An 18789-nucleotide genomic window follows, 5' to 3' on the forward strand; every position below is an offset into this window, starting at 1 on the left:
CACTTTTTTATTTATACCCCTCTCATGGTATTTGCTAATCTGATGAGATCACAGGCAAACAAAAGGGCAAATGAGTATGTATCATCCTGCATAGCTGAGCAAAACAGTATCCCACGTTTATATATTTTCTAGCTAACTGAACCCAAATCTTTAATTTCTCATATTTGTTCAGTAATTAGAGTTTATAACATATATTCTCATTCATTATAATAAATTTTACTGAATGCTTACTATGTACCAGGCACTGGGACTAAGAAAATAAGTAAGACACAATTCTTGCTCTAAACAGCTTACCACCCAGGAATGGCCAGGTGGGAAGTAGGGCTCTGAGTAAATAAGTACTGCTCTTAACACATTCAGAACTGTAATAGATTTAAAGAAAAATAGGGAGGTGGTCAATTCAACGTAAAGCACAGGAAAATTTCATAGAGAAGCTAGATATTATAATTGTGAGGAGTCTTCTAAGCAGATTTGAGAAGGGAATTCCAGGAAAAAGAGCTACATAACCATAAGACAAGAGTTGGGGAACTAAAAGGCATACCCGAAACACTGTTAGTAATCTGCAATACATGTGGTGGACTGGGCAATGACTAGGTAGAGTTTGTATTTTATCCTATAGACAAGGCCCAGAAGGAGTTTCAAGGTATAGACATGGTTTTAAAATGATTACTTTGGCCAGAGGGTAGAAAATGGGCTTGAAGAGATGGTGTGAAAAGTCTGGAGGTGTGGAAATAAGTTAGGATAGAAAACTGCTGCAGTAATTCAGAGAAAAGAGGAGAACCTAAAAAATAAAGTAGTAACACAGAAGAAAACACAGAAAAGGACAAATTCCAGTTACTCGAGAGAGAGAGAGAGAGAGAGAGAATGAAAATGAATAGAGAAATAGAAGTTACTAAAATTGAGACACGATGCTTAACAAGGTAGACAGGAATCAGAGGAAGGTATTATGAAAGTCAAGAGATTTTCAGGAAGAAGGGAGGAGTCAGCAGCTTGAAACAATACAGAAAGGACCAGGAGGATACAAGGCATAATCACTGGACGTGGCAGTCTGGGATCACTGGTGACCTCCGCCGGCAGTTGGGGGTGGGGGGTGGGGGTGGGGAACAGAAGCAGCCTGACTGAGGCAAACTCAAGAGTGCATTAAGGAGCGCAGTTCTTTCAAGAAGACTGCCTAAGAGATAAACAAGGTTTTAAATGGAAGACCTGAACATACTTTAAGCTGCAATGAAAAGACAGCATACATAACGGAGAAAGACCCGGAGGTATGAAGGATGGATGGATAAGATCAAACAAGCAATGAAGATTGCTCAGAACAAGAGAAAGGACCCTTCTTACTGTGAAACTGGAGGGAGAGTGGCATTCAGGAATAGATTGTTCATTCAACAAACATTTAGTGAATATCTGCCATGTGTCAGGTACTGTGCAAAGCGTTAGGGTGTACAAGACAACTAACTCAAGTCCTGGCTTCTAAGAGTTCACAGCTAGGTGGGGGAAATGCAGTAATTATAACGTACTAACAAATGCTTTTTTTTAACAAATGCAGTAAGATGAAAAGGGAGGTACTGTAGCACACAGGTTAGGGGTAAGGGCTGAAATTAAGGGAGTTCCTGCCTGATATTTTCTGTGAAGCAGAAGGTGAAGTTACTTGCCAAGTTTAATGCACGATAGAGTGTGGTACGCAATGTGTAGCGCTGCTGTTGGTATACCTTAATAGCAGGTATGCTAAACAAAAACAAACAAACCCATTGCTGTCGAGTTGATTCCAACTCACATCGATCCTATAGGACAGAGCAGAACTGCCCCACAGGGTTTCCAAGGCAGTAAATCTTGATGGAAGCAGACTGCCACATCCTTCTCTCATGGAGAGGCTGGTGGGTTTGAACTGCTGACCTTTTGGTTAGCAGCTGAGCTTTTAACCACTATGCCACCAGGGCTCCCGCAGGTATGCTACTAAAGTCTAATTTGCTACAACATGAAACCAACAAAATGGTTTCAGGGAAAAGTGGGTAACAAAACCAGAAGCTTACTTTTATACCTTCATCTGAGGGTGGCTATGTATATTTTCTATGGATTAAAGGCCATGGATTATGACAGGGCTTCTGTACTTCTCGGCGGATGAGATAACCAAAAATTAGACTACTGGCTAATTGGGGTTCTAGACAGTGCTGTAGTTCCAAAAACCTCTAGTTGGCATTGAAATATACTACCTCCCAAACCATTATATGTAATTCCTGAGTGGTGCAAACAGTTAACATGCGTAGCTACCAAAAGGTTGGAGCCCACCACAGCAGCCTTGGAAGAAAGGCCTGGTGAACAACTTCTGAAAAACCAGCCATTGAAAACCTTATGGAACACAGTACTACTCTGACAACGCACAGGTTTACCATGAGTCAGAATCAACTGGATGGCAAACTAGTTTTGTTTAAATCATTATATAAAAAAAGTTTTTCTCAGTATGAAGTACTTTTCATTCTGTTTGAGTGGATATGTAGAACAATTACAAGCACTCTACTTAATAATCATCATTACCTCTTTTTTGGCTTCTTTTTTAGGATCATAATCACTATCATTCCCATCCATTGGGTGTGTTTCCTCTACATCATCATCACTGAGAAGAAATAAAGATTAGTAAACTTAATTCCTTCCTTTTAATTCTAGTCCAGTGCTCTTATCAAACTTTAAAATACCCTGTTAATAGTTTTACTAACATTTTTCAATGGAACAACAGTTGTCCTTGGAAAGATGACCTTGTAATTTAGATTTTTGTTGAGTTTAGAAACATTTAACTCTTTAGGCATATAGAATCATTTAGCAAACATCTCTAGCTAAAAAAAAAAAGAGAGAGAGAGACTCAGTTGGACATGGATTTAGAAAAAAATTATCTTTTGGGAAAGTACATTATATCTGTTCTCTGATTGGAAGATAAAGACAAAAACCAGTAAGCAAAATGATTTTATACTATGAGAAAGGTTCAGCTACAATAATGTGTACTTTCAGTTACCCAGGTAATTGTGGAAACAGCATCCTTCAAAGAACATATTAATATATACTCTAAACACATGTATCGACTATAGCAATACTAAAAGGAAATACTTGTGATTACTGCTAAACACAGCTCAAATATAACCCAGTTGGGATGTTTACTGGTTATGACAAACAGTTTAAAGGGTTCAAGACGGTTCTTACTCTTAAGATTTCTGACCACTCGGCTCTTCCTGTCAGAGTAGAGACAGAATGTGAGGATAGGAAGTTGTAATAATTCTTCTGCCTTAGGCGACATAAGCAATCCAATGCAGTGTTCCTAACGATGTAATTGTATAAAGGCATCCAACCTACCTGTCACCCTGATTATGTCTATTAGCTAGTTTACGAGCCTGGCGATCCATCAAACTTGTCCTAGACCGAGTTTTTTTCCACGAATAGTAATACTTTACAAGGCTTGCAATTGTCTTATCTGGAAGCTTAAAATAACAAGAACAACAAAAACAAGTTAAATCAGCAAGTTTAATTCATAAACTGACTAACGGAATGCAGTAATATTTTGATACACACCAAAAATAGGCATAAATGAGAAATTTTCATTGGTACCTTTATGAATTATAGTCATAGTACCCTGCCACACCTACGTAACTGACATTTCTGAATGAATATCCCTATTTGTCCTGAGGCCCAAAGGGATCACAACCAAACAGTGGGAATGGCCCCAGAAGTCCCCCAGCACAGCCATGTCAGTATTCAGTATTGGTTTTCTTTAAAAAAGTGGCTCAATTGTTTCTTCCTCTCTGTAATTTGGAATTTTTTTTTAATTGAGAACTAATTCATATACCATAAAATTTACCTTTTTAAAGTGCATGATTCAGTGGTTTTTAGTTCATTTACTGTATGGTATAGCCGTGCCCACTAATTCCAGAACATTTTCATCACTCCAAAAAGAAATCCTGTCCCATTAGCAGTCTCTCCCATTCTTCCTTCCCCCAGCTCCTGCCAGCCACTTTCTATCTCTATGGATTTGCCTATTCTGGACATTTCATGTAAATGGAATCATGTAATATGTGGCCTTACGTGTCTGGTCTCTTTTACTTAGCAAAATCTTTTCAAAAAGAGCTACTCAATTCTGTAACAGTAAATTAAAAAAACTTTGTTTTAAATCCAGGTTTTAAAATGGTAAATAGCGCAAACAGCCTTTACCCACCAAATAAAGCCTTTGGGTATTAAAATGGTTACTGATCATACACTGATCTGCCATACTGGCAAACAAGGAGGCGCACTCCTCGTCAAAATGCCCGCTTCCCTTATGGAAGACACCTAGATACATATGCAAACACTGTCTAATTTCCATCCACTCAGGTTAAAATAATTTACTGCACCAACTTCTCAGGTTTATATTATTTTGACATGATACTAAAAATTTCAGCAGCAGGAACAAAGAACAGTTTTTCTCCTTTAATGACAATAAAAAAAAGCAACAGCACCTGGACAGTATTGAAGCAATAAGGAATTCTTAAAAATGGGCTTTAGTAGCCAAAAGAATATAAGTTAGAAAACAAAGTTCTAATGATAAAAAAATGAAACATTTAAAAATTGATTGAAATTATGATTTTTTTTTTCCTGGAACTGTGAACATATTCAATAACTATGACATATACAAGTCAAAATAAACACTAATTAGTTATTGTGAAATAGCATATAACTGTCATGCATTAGCATGGTTGTAGAAAATAGGAATGTATGCAAATATGCCTATTTCAAAATATTTTTAAAAATTACAGTTAAATTCGAAAACTGCTTTGTATTTAATAATTAAGAAGTACTTAACAAAAGCATAAGATTTCATTCAGGTATGAATTGCAATAAGACCAAAGTTACCATACCATTTGTTGAATCCTGTGAAAGCTCTTCCCATGAAAACTAAAGGCTTGTTCAAATAGGACTTTATCTTCCACTGTCCACTCATCCGGAAAGGGAGTGAAATTAGGGAGATCAGCAAGGGACTTCTCAATGTTATGTTTATGCCAGAACAACATGCCAAGTGCCTTTGAAGAGAAATCATTCCCCTTTGGTTTTAATGGACTTATATTCCACCACACTTAAGAAAATTCAACACAAATTAGATTAAAATTTTACGCCTGCAAGTTCAACTGAAAATACACTCACAGTTTGGGGCTTTTAATCAAGGGTGCCCAGGTAGTAGAGCTCATTTAGTTATTTCTTTTAAATCAAGGCCTCAGAACAGTGAGTGTTCTTACATACCATATCTGCTCCAGGATCTAGGAAAAACAGTGAACTGAGGAGAGTGACTATAATTACTAAGCAGGTTTGTAGGTTCGTAGTAAGACTTTCACCCGTATTTATCCATTTGTCAAAGCATAAAGAAAAATAGGCTAAAAGGAAAATATCAATAAATCAATATTTGAGTAAAGCCTGAAATTATCAATTAAAGCAAAAAAACCAAAAAGTGCTCAGTAAAGAGGGAATTTAGTAGAGAAATATTTAAATTTTAACTTTTTACAACTGTATCATAGGTTAAACACTAGAAGTTAAGAGTACCTCAAGTGCAACTTTAACAACTTAATATTTTAACACACATTTTTTAAAGTTCTTTATTATCATAATGTATACACAGAATTATTACAAGTCAGATCACTAACTTCAATGACTTGTCAAGTCATTAGAAACCCTGAAACAGACAACTTCCGATAATTCCATAACGTTCCTCTCTATTATAAATAAACCAAAAAACCCGTTGCCGTTGAGTCGATTCCAACTCACAGTGACCCTATGGGACAGAACAGAGCTGCCTCATAGGGTTTCCAAGGAGCTGCCGGTGGATTCGAACTGTCAACCTTTTGGTTAGCAACCGAGCTCTTAACCACTATGCCACCAGGGCCCCCTATTATAAATAGCAGGCTTTTATCTTTATGGTAAGGTATTAAGTACTATTTAGAAGACAAACTAATTTTTTAAAAAGAAATACAGGAACTTCTTAAATAATGATTTTGGAAGTTAATTTTTGTACTCAAGTAATAAAAAAAAAAAATTTAAGTAATAGTCCTTTAAAATGAATATGGAAATAAACATATCGGCATTTTAAAGGATTAATGTTCTCAAACAAGTCTTAAGAAGTCAAGGCTTAAAAACAAAATACACAATTAAAGGCTTCAAAATCCACAGAAAATGTTGGCTTCATTTAAAAGAAAATGTCTCAGTTTCACAGAAATGATGTTACTTTACCATGTTACCAAGTACAAAATTACATCTTGATAATCCAGATTACAGATATCTTTCCTACTTCTTGAAAAACAAATCTGCCTACTTTATTATTAATTCTGTCAAAAGTTGATATACTTAATTGAAATAAGATTTAAGAATCTGTAATTATTTCTTTTCCATGTTCTTTCCTCCCTCATAACTACAGGTAACAAACCATATACGTGGCCTTTTAAGGTCATTTAACAACAACAACAACAACAAAACCCTTATATTTAATTCAAATTTAAAAAGTCTTAAATATTTCTTTAAATGAAAGCTAAACTTTTGCTCTTTTGGATCGAAAAGTTCAAAAAAAATTACCTGTATTCTGTATTTTTTTTTAAATAGAAGGCTTGTTTTAAAATTCTATTCATATATATTTTTCCCAAAATACGCCAAAACTTATTTCTCATCTTGGGAAGCATTTGCCAGAGTAATCCTGAACGCTTTCAGATACTTTCAGAACTCAAAATAGAGTAAGAAACAAAGGTACTGAAAGAAAAGTGCTCAAGCCTTTGTGATGAATAATGTTTATAAAAGCAAAATCCTTAATACAGAAAAGGTCAGACTTTTCTAGAACCTTTTTGGTGTTTACAAAGTTGGTTGAATGTATGTACGTTTTTAGGATAGAAACTTATCATCAGATATTGTTTGGATTTGGTAAATACTGAGGTGAGCCTTAATACTAAAATATTTTCCACATACCTGCTCCACATTGTAGCCATGTTTTTCCTTAGCAATTGCAATATACTCATCCACTGTAACAAAACAGTGTTATATAATTAATTATTTTCATTTACACCATTTGTCCAGGTCTACGTTTTCTAATACAACAAATAAAATACAGTCCAAGAATGAAAAAACAGCTAAAGCCATCTTCCATGAAATATTACAGTAAGAGGCTTTTATTTATATAAACACGATCAAAAGCTAACTGAATTAAAACTTTATTTAGTATCACTTATCTCTCTGACCATGTATCATATACTTGTTCGATGACATTATCATCATCATTTCACATGCAGAAAAAGACCAATGTGTGGGTAGCCGACAGAACCTAATGACAATATAAGCTATTAAGATAATTTCTTGATTTTCTGTTCTAGTCTTTATTTGAAGAGACTTGACTATTTAAGACTCTCTCTCACAACTTAGAATTGGCCAAGCCTTTACCATCTCATTTCTGGTTACTGCATAAAAGACGGTTTATCTGTAGTTTTGCCAGCTATACATAGTAATAATGACACATCGCGCTTCAGTATCCCTAAAATTTTCTTCACCTTTTCCTGCCTGCTATACAAAAGGTATTTGAGAACTCAATTTTCATTCACTGTCCACATGTAGTCAACAGAATACTTAGATTAAAAAAAATAATAATAAGCAGTACTATAATGATGATATGCTACTTTAAGGCCTCACTACTCAGAAGTCTGTAGTTTCACGTTCAACAGGAGTCAATTTTGTGTGAAGTCCACACAGTCACTCTTTCTTGATCCTTAATAGTAAATATGTGTGTGTGTATACACACATAGTAAATTTTTATATACAACTATTCCTTAAGTATATTTTTTGAGAAGCAGCGGTTAAACATTCTAATCCTGAAATAGCTAGTGTGCCTGGGTTTGATTTTTGACTTTGAGCAAGTTCTTGATCTTTTTTACCTTCGTGTCCTCATTCTAAAATGGTCATAAAAATAGTACCTTCCTCCTAGAATTAAATGAGTTAGTATACATAAAGTGCTTAGAACTGCACCTGGCACATCATAAGTACTTAATAAGTATTTGTTATTACTCTGTCAGTACAGTTTAACACATGAATATGTTATTATAACAATAATGCTACTACAATAACAACTTCTTATTATCGATGTTCCATCTGCCCAAGATTGTAAGCTTTTGGTGCAGAAAATCCCAGTGTTACACTTTCTTTAGAACCCATAGCACATAAAACATATCACTGTTTTATATGTGCTGTTAACTTTAACGAAAACGTCTTAAGGTCCTATAGAAGGCTAAACAACATGAACAGACCTGCATACAGTTCGCAACCCTCACTATGCATTAAAATCACTGAGGGAACTCGTAAAAAAATAAGCTGTTCAGTCCCCACCCCTAATGATTCTGATTTATTCGTTTGGGATAGAGACCAGACACTAGTATTTTTTTTTAAGCCCCTCAAGTGATTCCAATGTATAGCCAGGGCCACTGCTCTGGATCTTCAGTTGAATTCCAAGTGAACCCTATGCTACCAGCACACGTTGAGTCTCTGAATTTGTTTTCCACTTTGGTAAGAAATGCATCATTGCAAAAAACAAAATGCTAAAACAGCAAAATTCAATGATGCGCTGATGCAGTTTGTAAATGAAAGCCTGACGTAATGAGGACTGAACCAGAGAATCTTGACAGTCTCAGGTGTCACAGTACACAGTTCCAGACTAACTGAATAATTTCACGTTGTCTGTTACGAATGCCTCAAACCAAAACCAATCCCGTTGCTCTTAGGTAGATTCCGACTCATAATGACCCTATAGGACAGAATAGAACTGCCCCATAGAGTTTCCAAGGAGAGGCTGGTGGATTTGAACTGCCATTTGGTTAGCAGTCAAACTCTTACCCACCGAGCATGAGTGCTACAAGAATGCCTCAAGAACATACAATTCCTAGATTCCTAGGTCTTTTGCTGGCGTTCTAAATTTCTTAAAGAGGAAGAATTACCAGGTATGCAGAAGCATACTCAGTTGCCAATTTTTAGCTCTCTTATTGCACCAATAAGTATGATTAGACTTACTAAGCACACGATATGATCCAATAACCCACTGCCGTCGAGTCGATTCCAACCCATAGCGACCCTAGACAGAGTAGAACTGGCCGATAGGGTTTCCAAGGAGGAGCTGGTGGATTCGAACTGCAGGCCTTTTGGTTAGCAGTCGTAGCTCTTAACCACTGCACCAGCAGTGCCCCAGCACATGATATAGGAACATCATTAATTTTCAGGGGACTAAATAACCATCATGGGACATCTTTAAGATGTCAGTAAATATTTAGGAAAAAACAAGCTTAAGTTACAGCTGCCAGGATAGCTGTATGCGTTGTTTTATAAATGATAACTAAATGGAGGGGTGGGGATCTGAGTGTTGTTACCTGCATGTTTCCTATATCTGATGTGCCGCAAAGGATCAGGTCCGCTACATCACACTGAAGTCTAAAGCCACACCATGATTCAAGGAGTGCATGGTCAATGATCCGGAAGGTCTCCGTCCAGAAATGGAGAGCACAAAGATGACCTGATGGCGGCTGAAGTCAGTTCTTTCCCCTTTCCTCTTCCAAATAGTAATGATAGTGGACTCTTTGAAGTCTGAAAGCAGTTCTTTACAGCTCCATTTACTGAGAAAAAGCCTGTACAGATGTCTACATAGTAATTCCCTCCCCTGCTTGAGGATTTAAGCAGCAATGCCGCCAGGTCCTAGGTCTGTTCATTCTGCATGAGCCTGACACAAATTGGAACGATCAACCCACTATCTTTCAAAAGGAAATACACTCTAATATAACAACCTCCATCAACAAAAAAAGACAAAACAATAAAGACAAAACTCTTATGAGAACCTAAGAGGTCCCAAAACAAATATAAGTTGAATTTTTAATCGGTTGATAGGGTTTTTGTTCACATAACATTCATTTCAGAAAACTTACATTTGGCATCTGGGATGCTGTGATACGGAGACCATACAAGCATCCCTCCATTGTCTTTATCTGTGTACTTTGTAGCACCTGGGGAAAAAATTAATTACTTTGAATATGATGGGTTTCACTTACAATCAAAATAACTGTAAACAATGTAAACAATTATTTCTATTTTAGAACAGTACCTGCAAAGGAAGAAACAAAGTATAGGGAAAAACAGAAAGAAAATATTGACATTAAATATACTAAATATCTTGTTTGTGGAAGGGATTTTGCAAATGCTGAAGCTTAAAAAATAAAGACAAGTCTTGTGCTTAACACTTTAATTTCTTAAGGGCAATGGGTTTTTTTAATTATATATCCTTGCTTTACAGAGAATAATCTGATTTAACTTCTATACATTCCTTACAGGTCATCATTAAAAACTGACTTTTTAACCTAGAGGAAATGGCTCAAGTGTTGTTTTGCCCCATATCTAAATAGGCCAAGATTTATACTTGTGTCTGCTTTTTTATAATTTGTGTTTAATCCTATTCCTTGATAAGCTTGCCAGCTATTCCTTTCCAAACAATTTCACTTATTACATTTTATATTTGTAAAAGTATTACATGCTTGCTGTAAAAAGAAAGCAAAGTCAAAGACACATAAAAATTAATAATGCTATTTCTTCTTAATGCAATCTAAGAGCCTACTTCTAATCTAGGGGAATACTATCCATTTCTAATTTATTTCTAATTTGTTGTTATCTATATAAAGTCAGAAAAATAAAGCCCTATTAAAACTGCATTAAATTAAGAATAAATTGAATGAATGAAAGTCTGACACCTGGGCTAAGAACATGTATCTGCCTTTTATTTTAATTTCTCAATGGTCTTTTTCTGGCTTCTTTCTAATTTTTAATTACAGTCAATTAAAACTATCAACAAACAAAGCATTGCTGACATATGTTTTAAGACCTGCCTATGAACACAAGCCTGCATGGGGCAAATGGTCAGCTTGGCTATTAACTGAAAGGTTATAGGTTTGAGTCTACCAGCGGCACCTTGAAGAAAGGCCTGGTGATCTACTTCCCAAAAATCAGCCAGTGAAAAGCCTACAGAGCATAGTTCTACACTGACACACATGAGGTCACCGTAAGTCAGAATCACCATGACGGTAACCGGTTTAGGTTTTTACCTATGAATATGTCGTAAGTTACTTTTTTGAGGTGTTGATAGCTACCACTAACAATGGCAGAATTCCAAAATCATTCATATAAAATAATAATACATAGAATTCTGAGGTTAAACTGTAATCATTTTTAAAGTTATTAGATATTTGGACTACAAAACATTCGGCTATAGGAGCAAGGGAAAAACTACCTGTGTAACTTCCATCTAGAAAAGTTATCTATCAACAATAATTTAGTATCATTCCATAACTTTTTTTTTTAATCATCATACATCACACAGTAAATTCAATCAACAAATGCTAGTTACAGATTGATACACCACTAGTGAAATATGAAGTTAAAATTGTTTAAAAATTATATGTGTTTTACTACCTGGAAAAAATAAGGATGGAGAAAAAGAAATCAAGAGAGACACAGAACATTACAAAAATGATAATCACAAAATTCTAACAAAATTGAAAACCTATTGTATTTTTCCACAACTATCTTTAACAAAAGAACAAAAACAGAGCTTAGAATTCAAGAAAATGCAAGTCAGAAGTTAGTTATCTAACTATATTTAATGAAAATAAATTTTGAAATGTTTTTTAAAAATGTCAATATTAAGATGTATAATTTTTAACCATGCAACCAAAAATCCTAAAGCAAGAGTCAAACTGCTCAGTGGAAATAAAACAGATAAAACCTAAGTTAGTTAGAGGCCTTTAACCAATTAAATCACTTTTTTTCTGTGAATATCATAAACTGAAGTCCTTTAACATTTTACACAATGGATTGCTACAATATGATCCCTTAAATCCTACTTACTAGAACATGGACTGTAACAAAGATAGGTTTTTATTGAGCCTCAAGTCTTAATAGCGTACCACCCTTAATACGTGAACATAGTCCCTTGCATCTCATTCTTGTATTAGAGAGTCTGAATTACTGTCTACATTAAATATTTGTTTTTAGGTATAAAGTATGCCAATTCATTTAATTATTTGAGCAGCCCTGTGAAGATGAGGAAAAATAGGTACAGACAGGTTGAGCAGATTTGCCCAAGGTGAAACAGATTTTCCCCCATGAAGAGCAACAGTTAAGTTTGCCCCAAAATTGTTAGCATGGTAATTAAGGGCCTGATCTGACAGAAACTGGCATATAAGCTATAGGGACTAACTGCTCTGCCAATATTGGGGAATTGGTGTGGGGGGTGGGGAGGAGAATACTATCTGCTTGCAGAGATCCCTAATTATGCATTTTACAAACATCCTTTCCCTAACGGAAACCATGGTGGCATAATGGTCAGCAGTCTGAATCTACCAGGTGCTCCTTGGAAACTCTATGGGGCAGTTCCACTCTGTCCTATAGGGTTGCTATGAGTTGGAATCAACCAATGGCAATGGGTTTGGTTTTTTTAAAACCCTGAATTGGACGCCACCATTATCCATCATACATGTGCCAACCAGACCCAAAAGATGACAGATGTTCACAGGAAATGAGAGATGTTTTAGTGTAATGATTAAGAGTGCGGACCGTAGAATTTCAGCTCTGCCACTCACCAGCTGTTTCACCTTGGGTAAATCCAGTCAACCTATTTATCTCTTTTTTCTCATCTTCACAGAACTGCTCAAAGAACTGAATGAGTTTATATGTAAAGTACCTGGTATATGATAAGCATTATATAAAACATAACTATTACTATCAGAGGCTTATTAAAGATAGTTCTTTCTTAAGTTCCCTTCTTTCTTTACTCTGGAAAGGCTTCTTCTCACCTATCAATCAACTAAAAAATATATAATAATAAATCTAATGTAGCTATAACTCAAATGGCTGATGCCCAATCTCACTAACCCTTGAAAGTACAATTGAAGAGCTGATATGATCTTGTTTTTCTGACAACTCTGACATAAATGAAGAAAGTTGTATTATTAAAAACAGTTTATCTACTCCCTTAGGGTGCTTTGCATCCAACGAAGTTTTACCTTTTCCCTCGTAAGAGTTGAAAGAACTAATAAAATATTTAAAGGACATAAACCAATGTTTATTTTTACCTGTTATAATATTTAAGATTATGCCTTGAAACTGTCTGACATTCGGAAATAATGCTGAGACTCAAACTTGACTCACTAACAATATAATTAAGCCTTAAAAGTATACTATCTTCCAAATGGATTAAAAACAAACCAAGACATCAAACTACGACAATTTTAAAAGACTATAGTGGCATGTCAGTTCTGAAAATAAAAGTGTTGAATGGTTTTAAAAAGTATTATATAAAACCTTTAAAAGTTTAACTCCTTTAAAATCTTTAGATCTCCTTAACTGGAGGTGGTAAAGCATATTTATAAGACTACTGGGAAAAACCAACAACCAAGAAACAAAAAATTTGATACACTATGGTTTCTCTATCAATGGCAAATTTCAATAAGTATAAAAATAAAAATATTTTATTACTTTTTATGATCCCTTTAAGAGATTCAAAATAAAGACTTTGATAGAGATCATGGAATATACTACATAAAACACTTAAGTTCTGAGATTAAGAAGCTCTAAATATATTTTTTTTAATTCTACTATTTATACCCCAGGCTCTGAATGATATACTTAGTATCACCAACTCCAAACTGGGGCACACAAAGACTTTCCAAGGGGCACATGAGTATCAATATGTTTCAAGGGCAGCAATTTTCAGATCTGTCCTCCTTCCTAAGACTGATCTGCCTGAGAACTCACCTGTATTCTAGGCTATATATTGGTTCTACTTTTCCACCTTTCTCTTCACAAATGCCCTTCTCTCATTGTTAAGAGAGAAACGCAAATCTCTCACCTGTCCCAAATCTTCCAAGAATGCACTGTCCAAAATTTAAAAACCTCCAGGGCGTCAAACAGTGTCAGCAAAGCCCTTCTTTAGTCAAGGTACCATGATCATTACAAGTTCAATCAATTATGTATTAATAATTGCAATAACTTAAGCCAGAAGAGATTTAACACTTAGAACTTTATGCTCACAAGAATACATATTATGATGGTAGGGAATAAATGATAAAGCATTTTCAAGTACAAAAAATATATTACAGAAGATAGCATTCTGTGAGGAAACAGTATGGAAGTATCAAAGACAAACTGGAACAATGTAAACTTTCAGACTGTTAGAAGCCTTTCCAATTATTTTATAAAACAGATACCATGAAATCACTATAGTATTTGTGTTTTAATTGGATGCATTTAAAATAAGGATATAACAACTTTATTTCAAAATGTTAATATTTTCAATACGCTGGAGACTATATCCTTCAACAATTTAAACTCAGTGTAAAATAAACGTCAACTTAAAAAATTTGTGAGATGAATTTTTCAAAATTCTTTTACAGATATGCAAGCAAAATATTTTGAAGGAGCTTTTCTTCCAGTGATTTGGAGGGCTATGAGCGAACACTCTCTACAGAGCGCTTTAGGAGACTAAAGGTAATAGATGAGACAGAAGCCCAATATATATCTTTTTTTCTAATTTTACTTTTTCCAAAGAAATGTTTAAATTCTCACCAAGAAATGTTTAAATTCTCACCTAATGATATTGAATTGATATGAAATAATGACTTCATACAATAACACGACACAATAAAATACACCAGCAGTACTAACTTAACTGCACAGAGCACAATGTTCCCTCATAAAAGTGTCCAATCATTGATCATCTACCTTGGCCTGACAAGGCTGGCCTATAGCAATCATATACAAGCCACCTAAGTTTAAATAGCAACTGGTTTTATTTACGTCTCTGGACTCAGTATTTTCCTCAAGGAGATTACTAAGGAGAAAATGAATAGTTGAATTTAAAGAATGTGACATTTACTCTTACTCTAATAAAGAATACCAATGACAGCTTCTAAATAAATTGCAAATGACTATTTAAAAAATAATATTTCCATAAATTTTCCACAAATACTCCATTTAGGTTTAAAACAAGCACAATATTATGATCAAGTTGGATAACCCAAATACTGACCACGTGAAAACTACATAAACAGTGCTTTACACCTCTTATAAATTATTCTTCAGATTTTGAAATCTGTTCCAATGCTTAGTCTACCATGAAACAAAAAATGCTTTACAGTGATCCGGACTTGGCATATACAAATTTATTCCCTCATGGAGTATGGCTCTGAAATAAAATACACCCTAATAAACTCATTCAGAAAGAACACAAATTTTTGTATAGTTGCTTAATAAAAAAAATATTGACTTATAAACCCTCCTAACAGGGCAAAGAGAAAAGTGCAGAACATCAAATGAAAGTCCCAAACCAGACAGGTGTAAATGTACCCAGAATCATTCCTTACAATTATGAAATTTAATCTTTATTAAATAACTGCATGTGTCCAGTGTGTTATTCTTGTTTAACCCTGGCAAGAATTCTATGAACCAGTTTTTATTTTCATTTTATGGCTAGGAAAACTGAGGCTCAGGGAAGGCCAGTGAGTTGCTCACTCAAAGCACAAAAGGAGTTGAGAATTCAATTCAATCTATCTTAAATTCAAAGCATGCTCTTTCCAAATGTCAAGCTAAAACCTGAGGCAGCAAGGTAATGTGATAAAGTGTCATTCACCTGCTAGCTACATCAATAAAAAAAATTAGTTTCACAAAACACTTAAAATTATTTGAATCCCACAAGCTGACAGGCTTTTAATAAAATGCATTAACATTCATGTCGTTTAGAAGACAACCTAAATCTAGTGAGCATTCTTGTACCACTGATTTTACCTGCTGGAAAATAGACTGCCCTGATAATCCTTTTAACACACTATTTTATCATTCTCCTTTGGGACCGGAGAAGCCGTAAGGCCCCCAGCCACTCTGCTACCTAAACTCTTTAAATGGTTGGGAAATATAATTTTGCATTTTTCTAATGTGGAGAGGAGAAGCAAAAATACCCATCTATACCCTATAACCAAACATACTGTTTCTCTTAAAATGCAAGCAAGTTCTTTTAGGTATAATATAGAATTCAAAAGTCCAACACAGACGTTATTACAAGCGGGTACTGGGCAGAAATTAACCAACTGTTTTAATTAAAAAAAAAAAAAAGTCCTTTTCAAAATCTACCCACAGCCTTAAGGTGAAGAGTGTCTGGGCTGGGTTTGGGAGAAGGAAGCGCGCACCACTCGGAGAGGCTCCAGCAAGGGCGCCTCCATATGCGGAACTCTTGCCCAATCCCCGTCCAGGCAGAAATCCCGTGACCGCCAGGGAGCCTGTTTGGAGAAAAGTAGACGGAGAAGCCCGCAAGCTGGGTTGGCAGAGGACGCTGGAACCTGACTGCTCGGGGAGAAAATGTCTCCTTGGCAGCCGCAGCCACTGTCCTGCGGTCTGATTTCCTAGGGCTGGCTCACCAACGAGGTGTGCCTCTAGCGTTTCCCTAACCCCTTCCCCCACCCCTTTCTCTCCGCGGCTCCCAAAGATGCCGCGACCCAAGCTACACTGTCTAGCGAAAAAAGAAAGAAAATCCTGTCTGTGCGCGGGTCGGTGACAGCAGCCCGGGCACCCGCCGCCCTTGCAGAGCGCGACCCTCGGCTCCCAGCGGCCGGCAATGTGGCAATTGACATTCGCTTGGTCCTTCCACACACATCCCTCACACCCTCCTCCCAGCTGCTCCTCCCCCAACCTCAGACCCCCGAATCAGCCAAGAGCTGTCTTCCTCCGCTCACCCCGACCTCTTTCCAGGCTCAGGCGGTAGGAAGGCGTTGCCACCAGCGGGCAAGTGGCCTCCAAAGGCAACCATGTTAACCTTGCAATGCACACATCTGCTCACACGCCCTGTGTCACAGCCCGGCCAAGCCTGACAGTCTCCTGCCAGAGATGCCTCCCCATCCCAGCCTAGCATCCACCCCCGACCCCACACCCAGACCCCTATCCCGCCCGCCCGCCCGTCCGCCCGCACTCTACCCCTTCCTCCCAAAAGCAATCCCAGGAAAGGGGACACAGGATTTTGTTTGAGCAAATACATCTACCTGGATCAAATTCTGGGATCCGAGCTTGGTATTCGGCTCCGACTCTCATTCCAACATCTGCAAAGCAATGCCAAAAAGAAAAAGAAAAAAGAAAAGACACTTAATGAAATAACAAAATTGCGGGGCTAGGAAAGCAGCAGCAGCAGAGGGTGGATGGGAAGATATTAACTCTGGGCACTCCGGGAGATGGCAGCGGATGGGGGCGGGGAGCGGGGGGGGCGGAGGATTGGGCGAGGGCGGAGGGATGGGGGTCGCGGGGGGTGTCGCTGCACTGCACCGGGAGTTCGAGGCTACCGCAGCGCCCGGGCTCCGAGGGGAGGGAGGGCGGGAGCGCGGCGAGGGGAGGGGGTTGGGGGAGGGGTGGAGGGAGGGGGGCCGGCGGGCCGGCGGGGAGGAGTTCGAAGCTACCACCGTGCTCGTCGTCGCTGCTGCAGCCGCTCTCGGGCTCCGAGTAGTGCAGCCCGCCGTTGGTGGACGAGGCACCGCTGCCACCGCCGCCCGCCGGGCTCTTGGCGCTGCCGTTGGCCGATCGGTTCTTCCCCAATAACTCGGGCCCTTTCTCCATCATGCCGGGCATGGTAGAAAAGGGGAGGGGGAAAGGTGAGGGAGAGGTAGGTGTCAGGGTGAAGGGGGAGATGGCTTACGAGTGCGGGCGGGAGGGAAGGAGGAGGAGGAGAAGGCGGAGGAGGAGGAGGAGGGTGTTAATATGGAGCCGCCATAACCGCCCGGGTCCAGCAGTAGCGCAGTCGCCTCACAACAACCCGCCCCGGCCCCGCCCCTCTCCCCTCCTCCTCCGCCCGCCGCCCGCCCCGCGCTGTCCCCGGCGCCCCTCTCGGCCGCGCTGCGCTCTACGCCGCCGCCGGTATCACTCCGCCCCGCAGGGAGGTTCCGGCCGCCGGAGAGGGGGTGCGAAGGGGGAGGGGCGGGGAAGCCCCGCTCGCTGACGGGCCAGGCAACCCCGACCGAGCACCGACAAAATCGCGGCTGAGGCGCGGCAGCCTCTCTGGCTTCCTTCCTAGGGGGCGCTCTGGGGCGCGGGCCGGAGACTACTGCGAGAGAGCCGGACTCTTTGCCCTCTCAGGGCGGAAGAAACGTGGTCAGACTGAGAAAGAGCCGCAGCGACCCGAGCGCCCGAGTCGGGGGAGTGGCCCCCGTTTTGCGGACAGGGCTGATGGTCGCGGCCGCGGAGGTGGCTTGGCTGGAACGCTGCCCTTTTCAGATACTGCGCATGGCCGACTGCACGGTTCCCGGGGCTCCTCCGGCCACGTAGAGCTGCTCCCTCGCTTGCTTGCCGTGGAGTGGGAAGTCCAGCAGGGCGGCTTTCAGATTCCGAGGATCAGCCGGCGAGAGATGCCGACTGTCATAATCATCTGGTCATTACGATTTTTAGTCTCTGGCCCTGTGAACTGGGGCCTAATTCCCTAGAGAGGCGAGAGGTGGTGAGAGAATTTTCTGGTTATGAGCAATGCAGCTGTGTTTTGCTGAAAGGTGTCTTAAAAAAAAAAAAAAAAAACACAACTTTCTCCTGTCTTATTTTTCTCACAGTTTTTGTTTTCGGTTTTCTATTCTAATACAGTCAGCGCTGTCAAGTGGAAAGATAAAATTAGGACGGGGCGCCCCCAGTCCAGGCTGACCTGTGATCCCGGGTGGGAGAGGGCGGTAGAGGGGGCAGAGTCCTCAAGTAGAGGCGAGGCAAGAGCTG

The 18789-nt window shown here is 38.8% G+C and overlaps 1 protein-coding gene across 8 annotated transcripts in view; it reads right to left on the reverse strand.

Moving 5' to 3' along the window:
* The window catches only part of RCOR3 (REST corepressor 3), a 57596-nt gene extending 39737 nt beyond the window's left edge, over nt 1-17859 (reverse strand). For 2 of the 8 annotated variants that reach the window (XM_010590289.3, XM_064273237.1), the window contains exons 1-7: nt 17496-17859; nt 17088-17144; nt 9939-10016; nt 6955-7007; nt 4872-5033; nt 3337-3461; nt 2530-2608 (exon numbers count right to left, since the gene is read on the reverse strand). In XM_010590289.3, coding sequence (XP_010588591.2) covers nt 2530-2608; nt 3337-3461; nt 4872-5033; nt 6955-7007; nt 9939-10016; nt 17088-17144; nt 17496-17664 — 723 coding nt within the window. In that variant the 5' untranslated portion in view covers nt 17665-17859. The other 6 variants (XR_010318734.1, XM_010590288.2, XM_010590290.3 and 3 more) reach the window with 6 other exon arrangements.
* Nucleotides 17860-18789: the final 930 nt, after the last annotated feature.

This window comes from Loxodonta africana, chromosome 20 (assembly GCF_030014295.1).
Source record: "Loxodonta africana isolate mLoxAfr1 chromosome 20, mLoxAfr1.hap2, whole genome shotgun sequence".
Classification (NCBI taxonomy): Eukaryota; Metazoa; Chordata; class Mammalia; order Proboscidea; family Elephantidae; genus Loxodonta; species Loxodonta africana.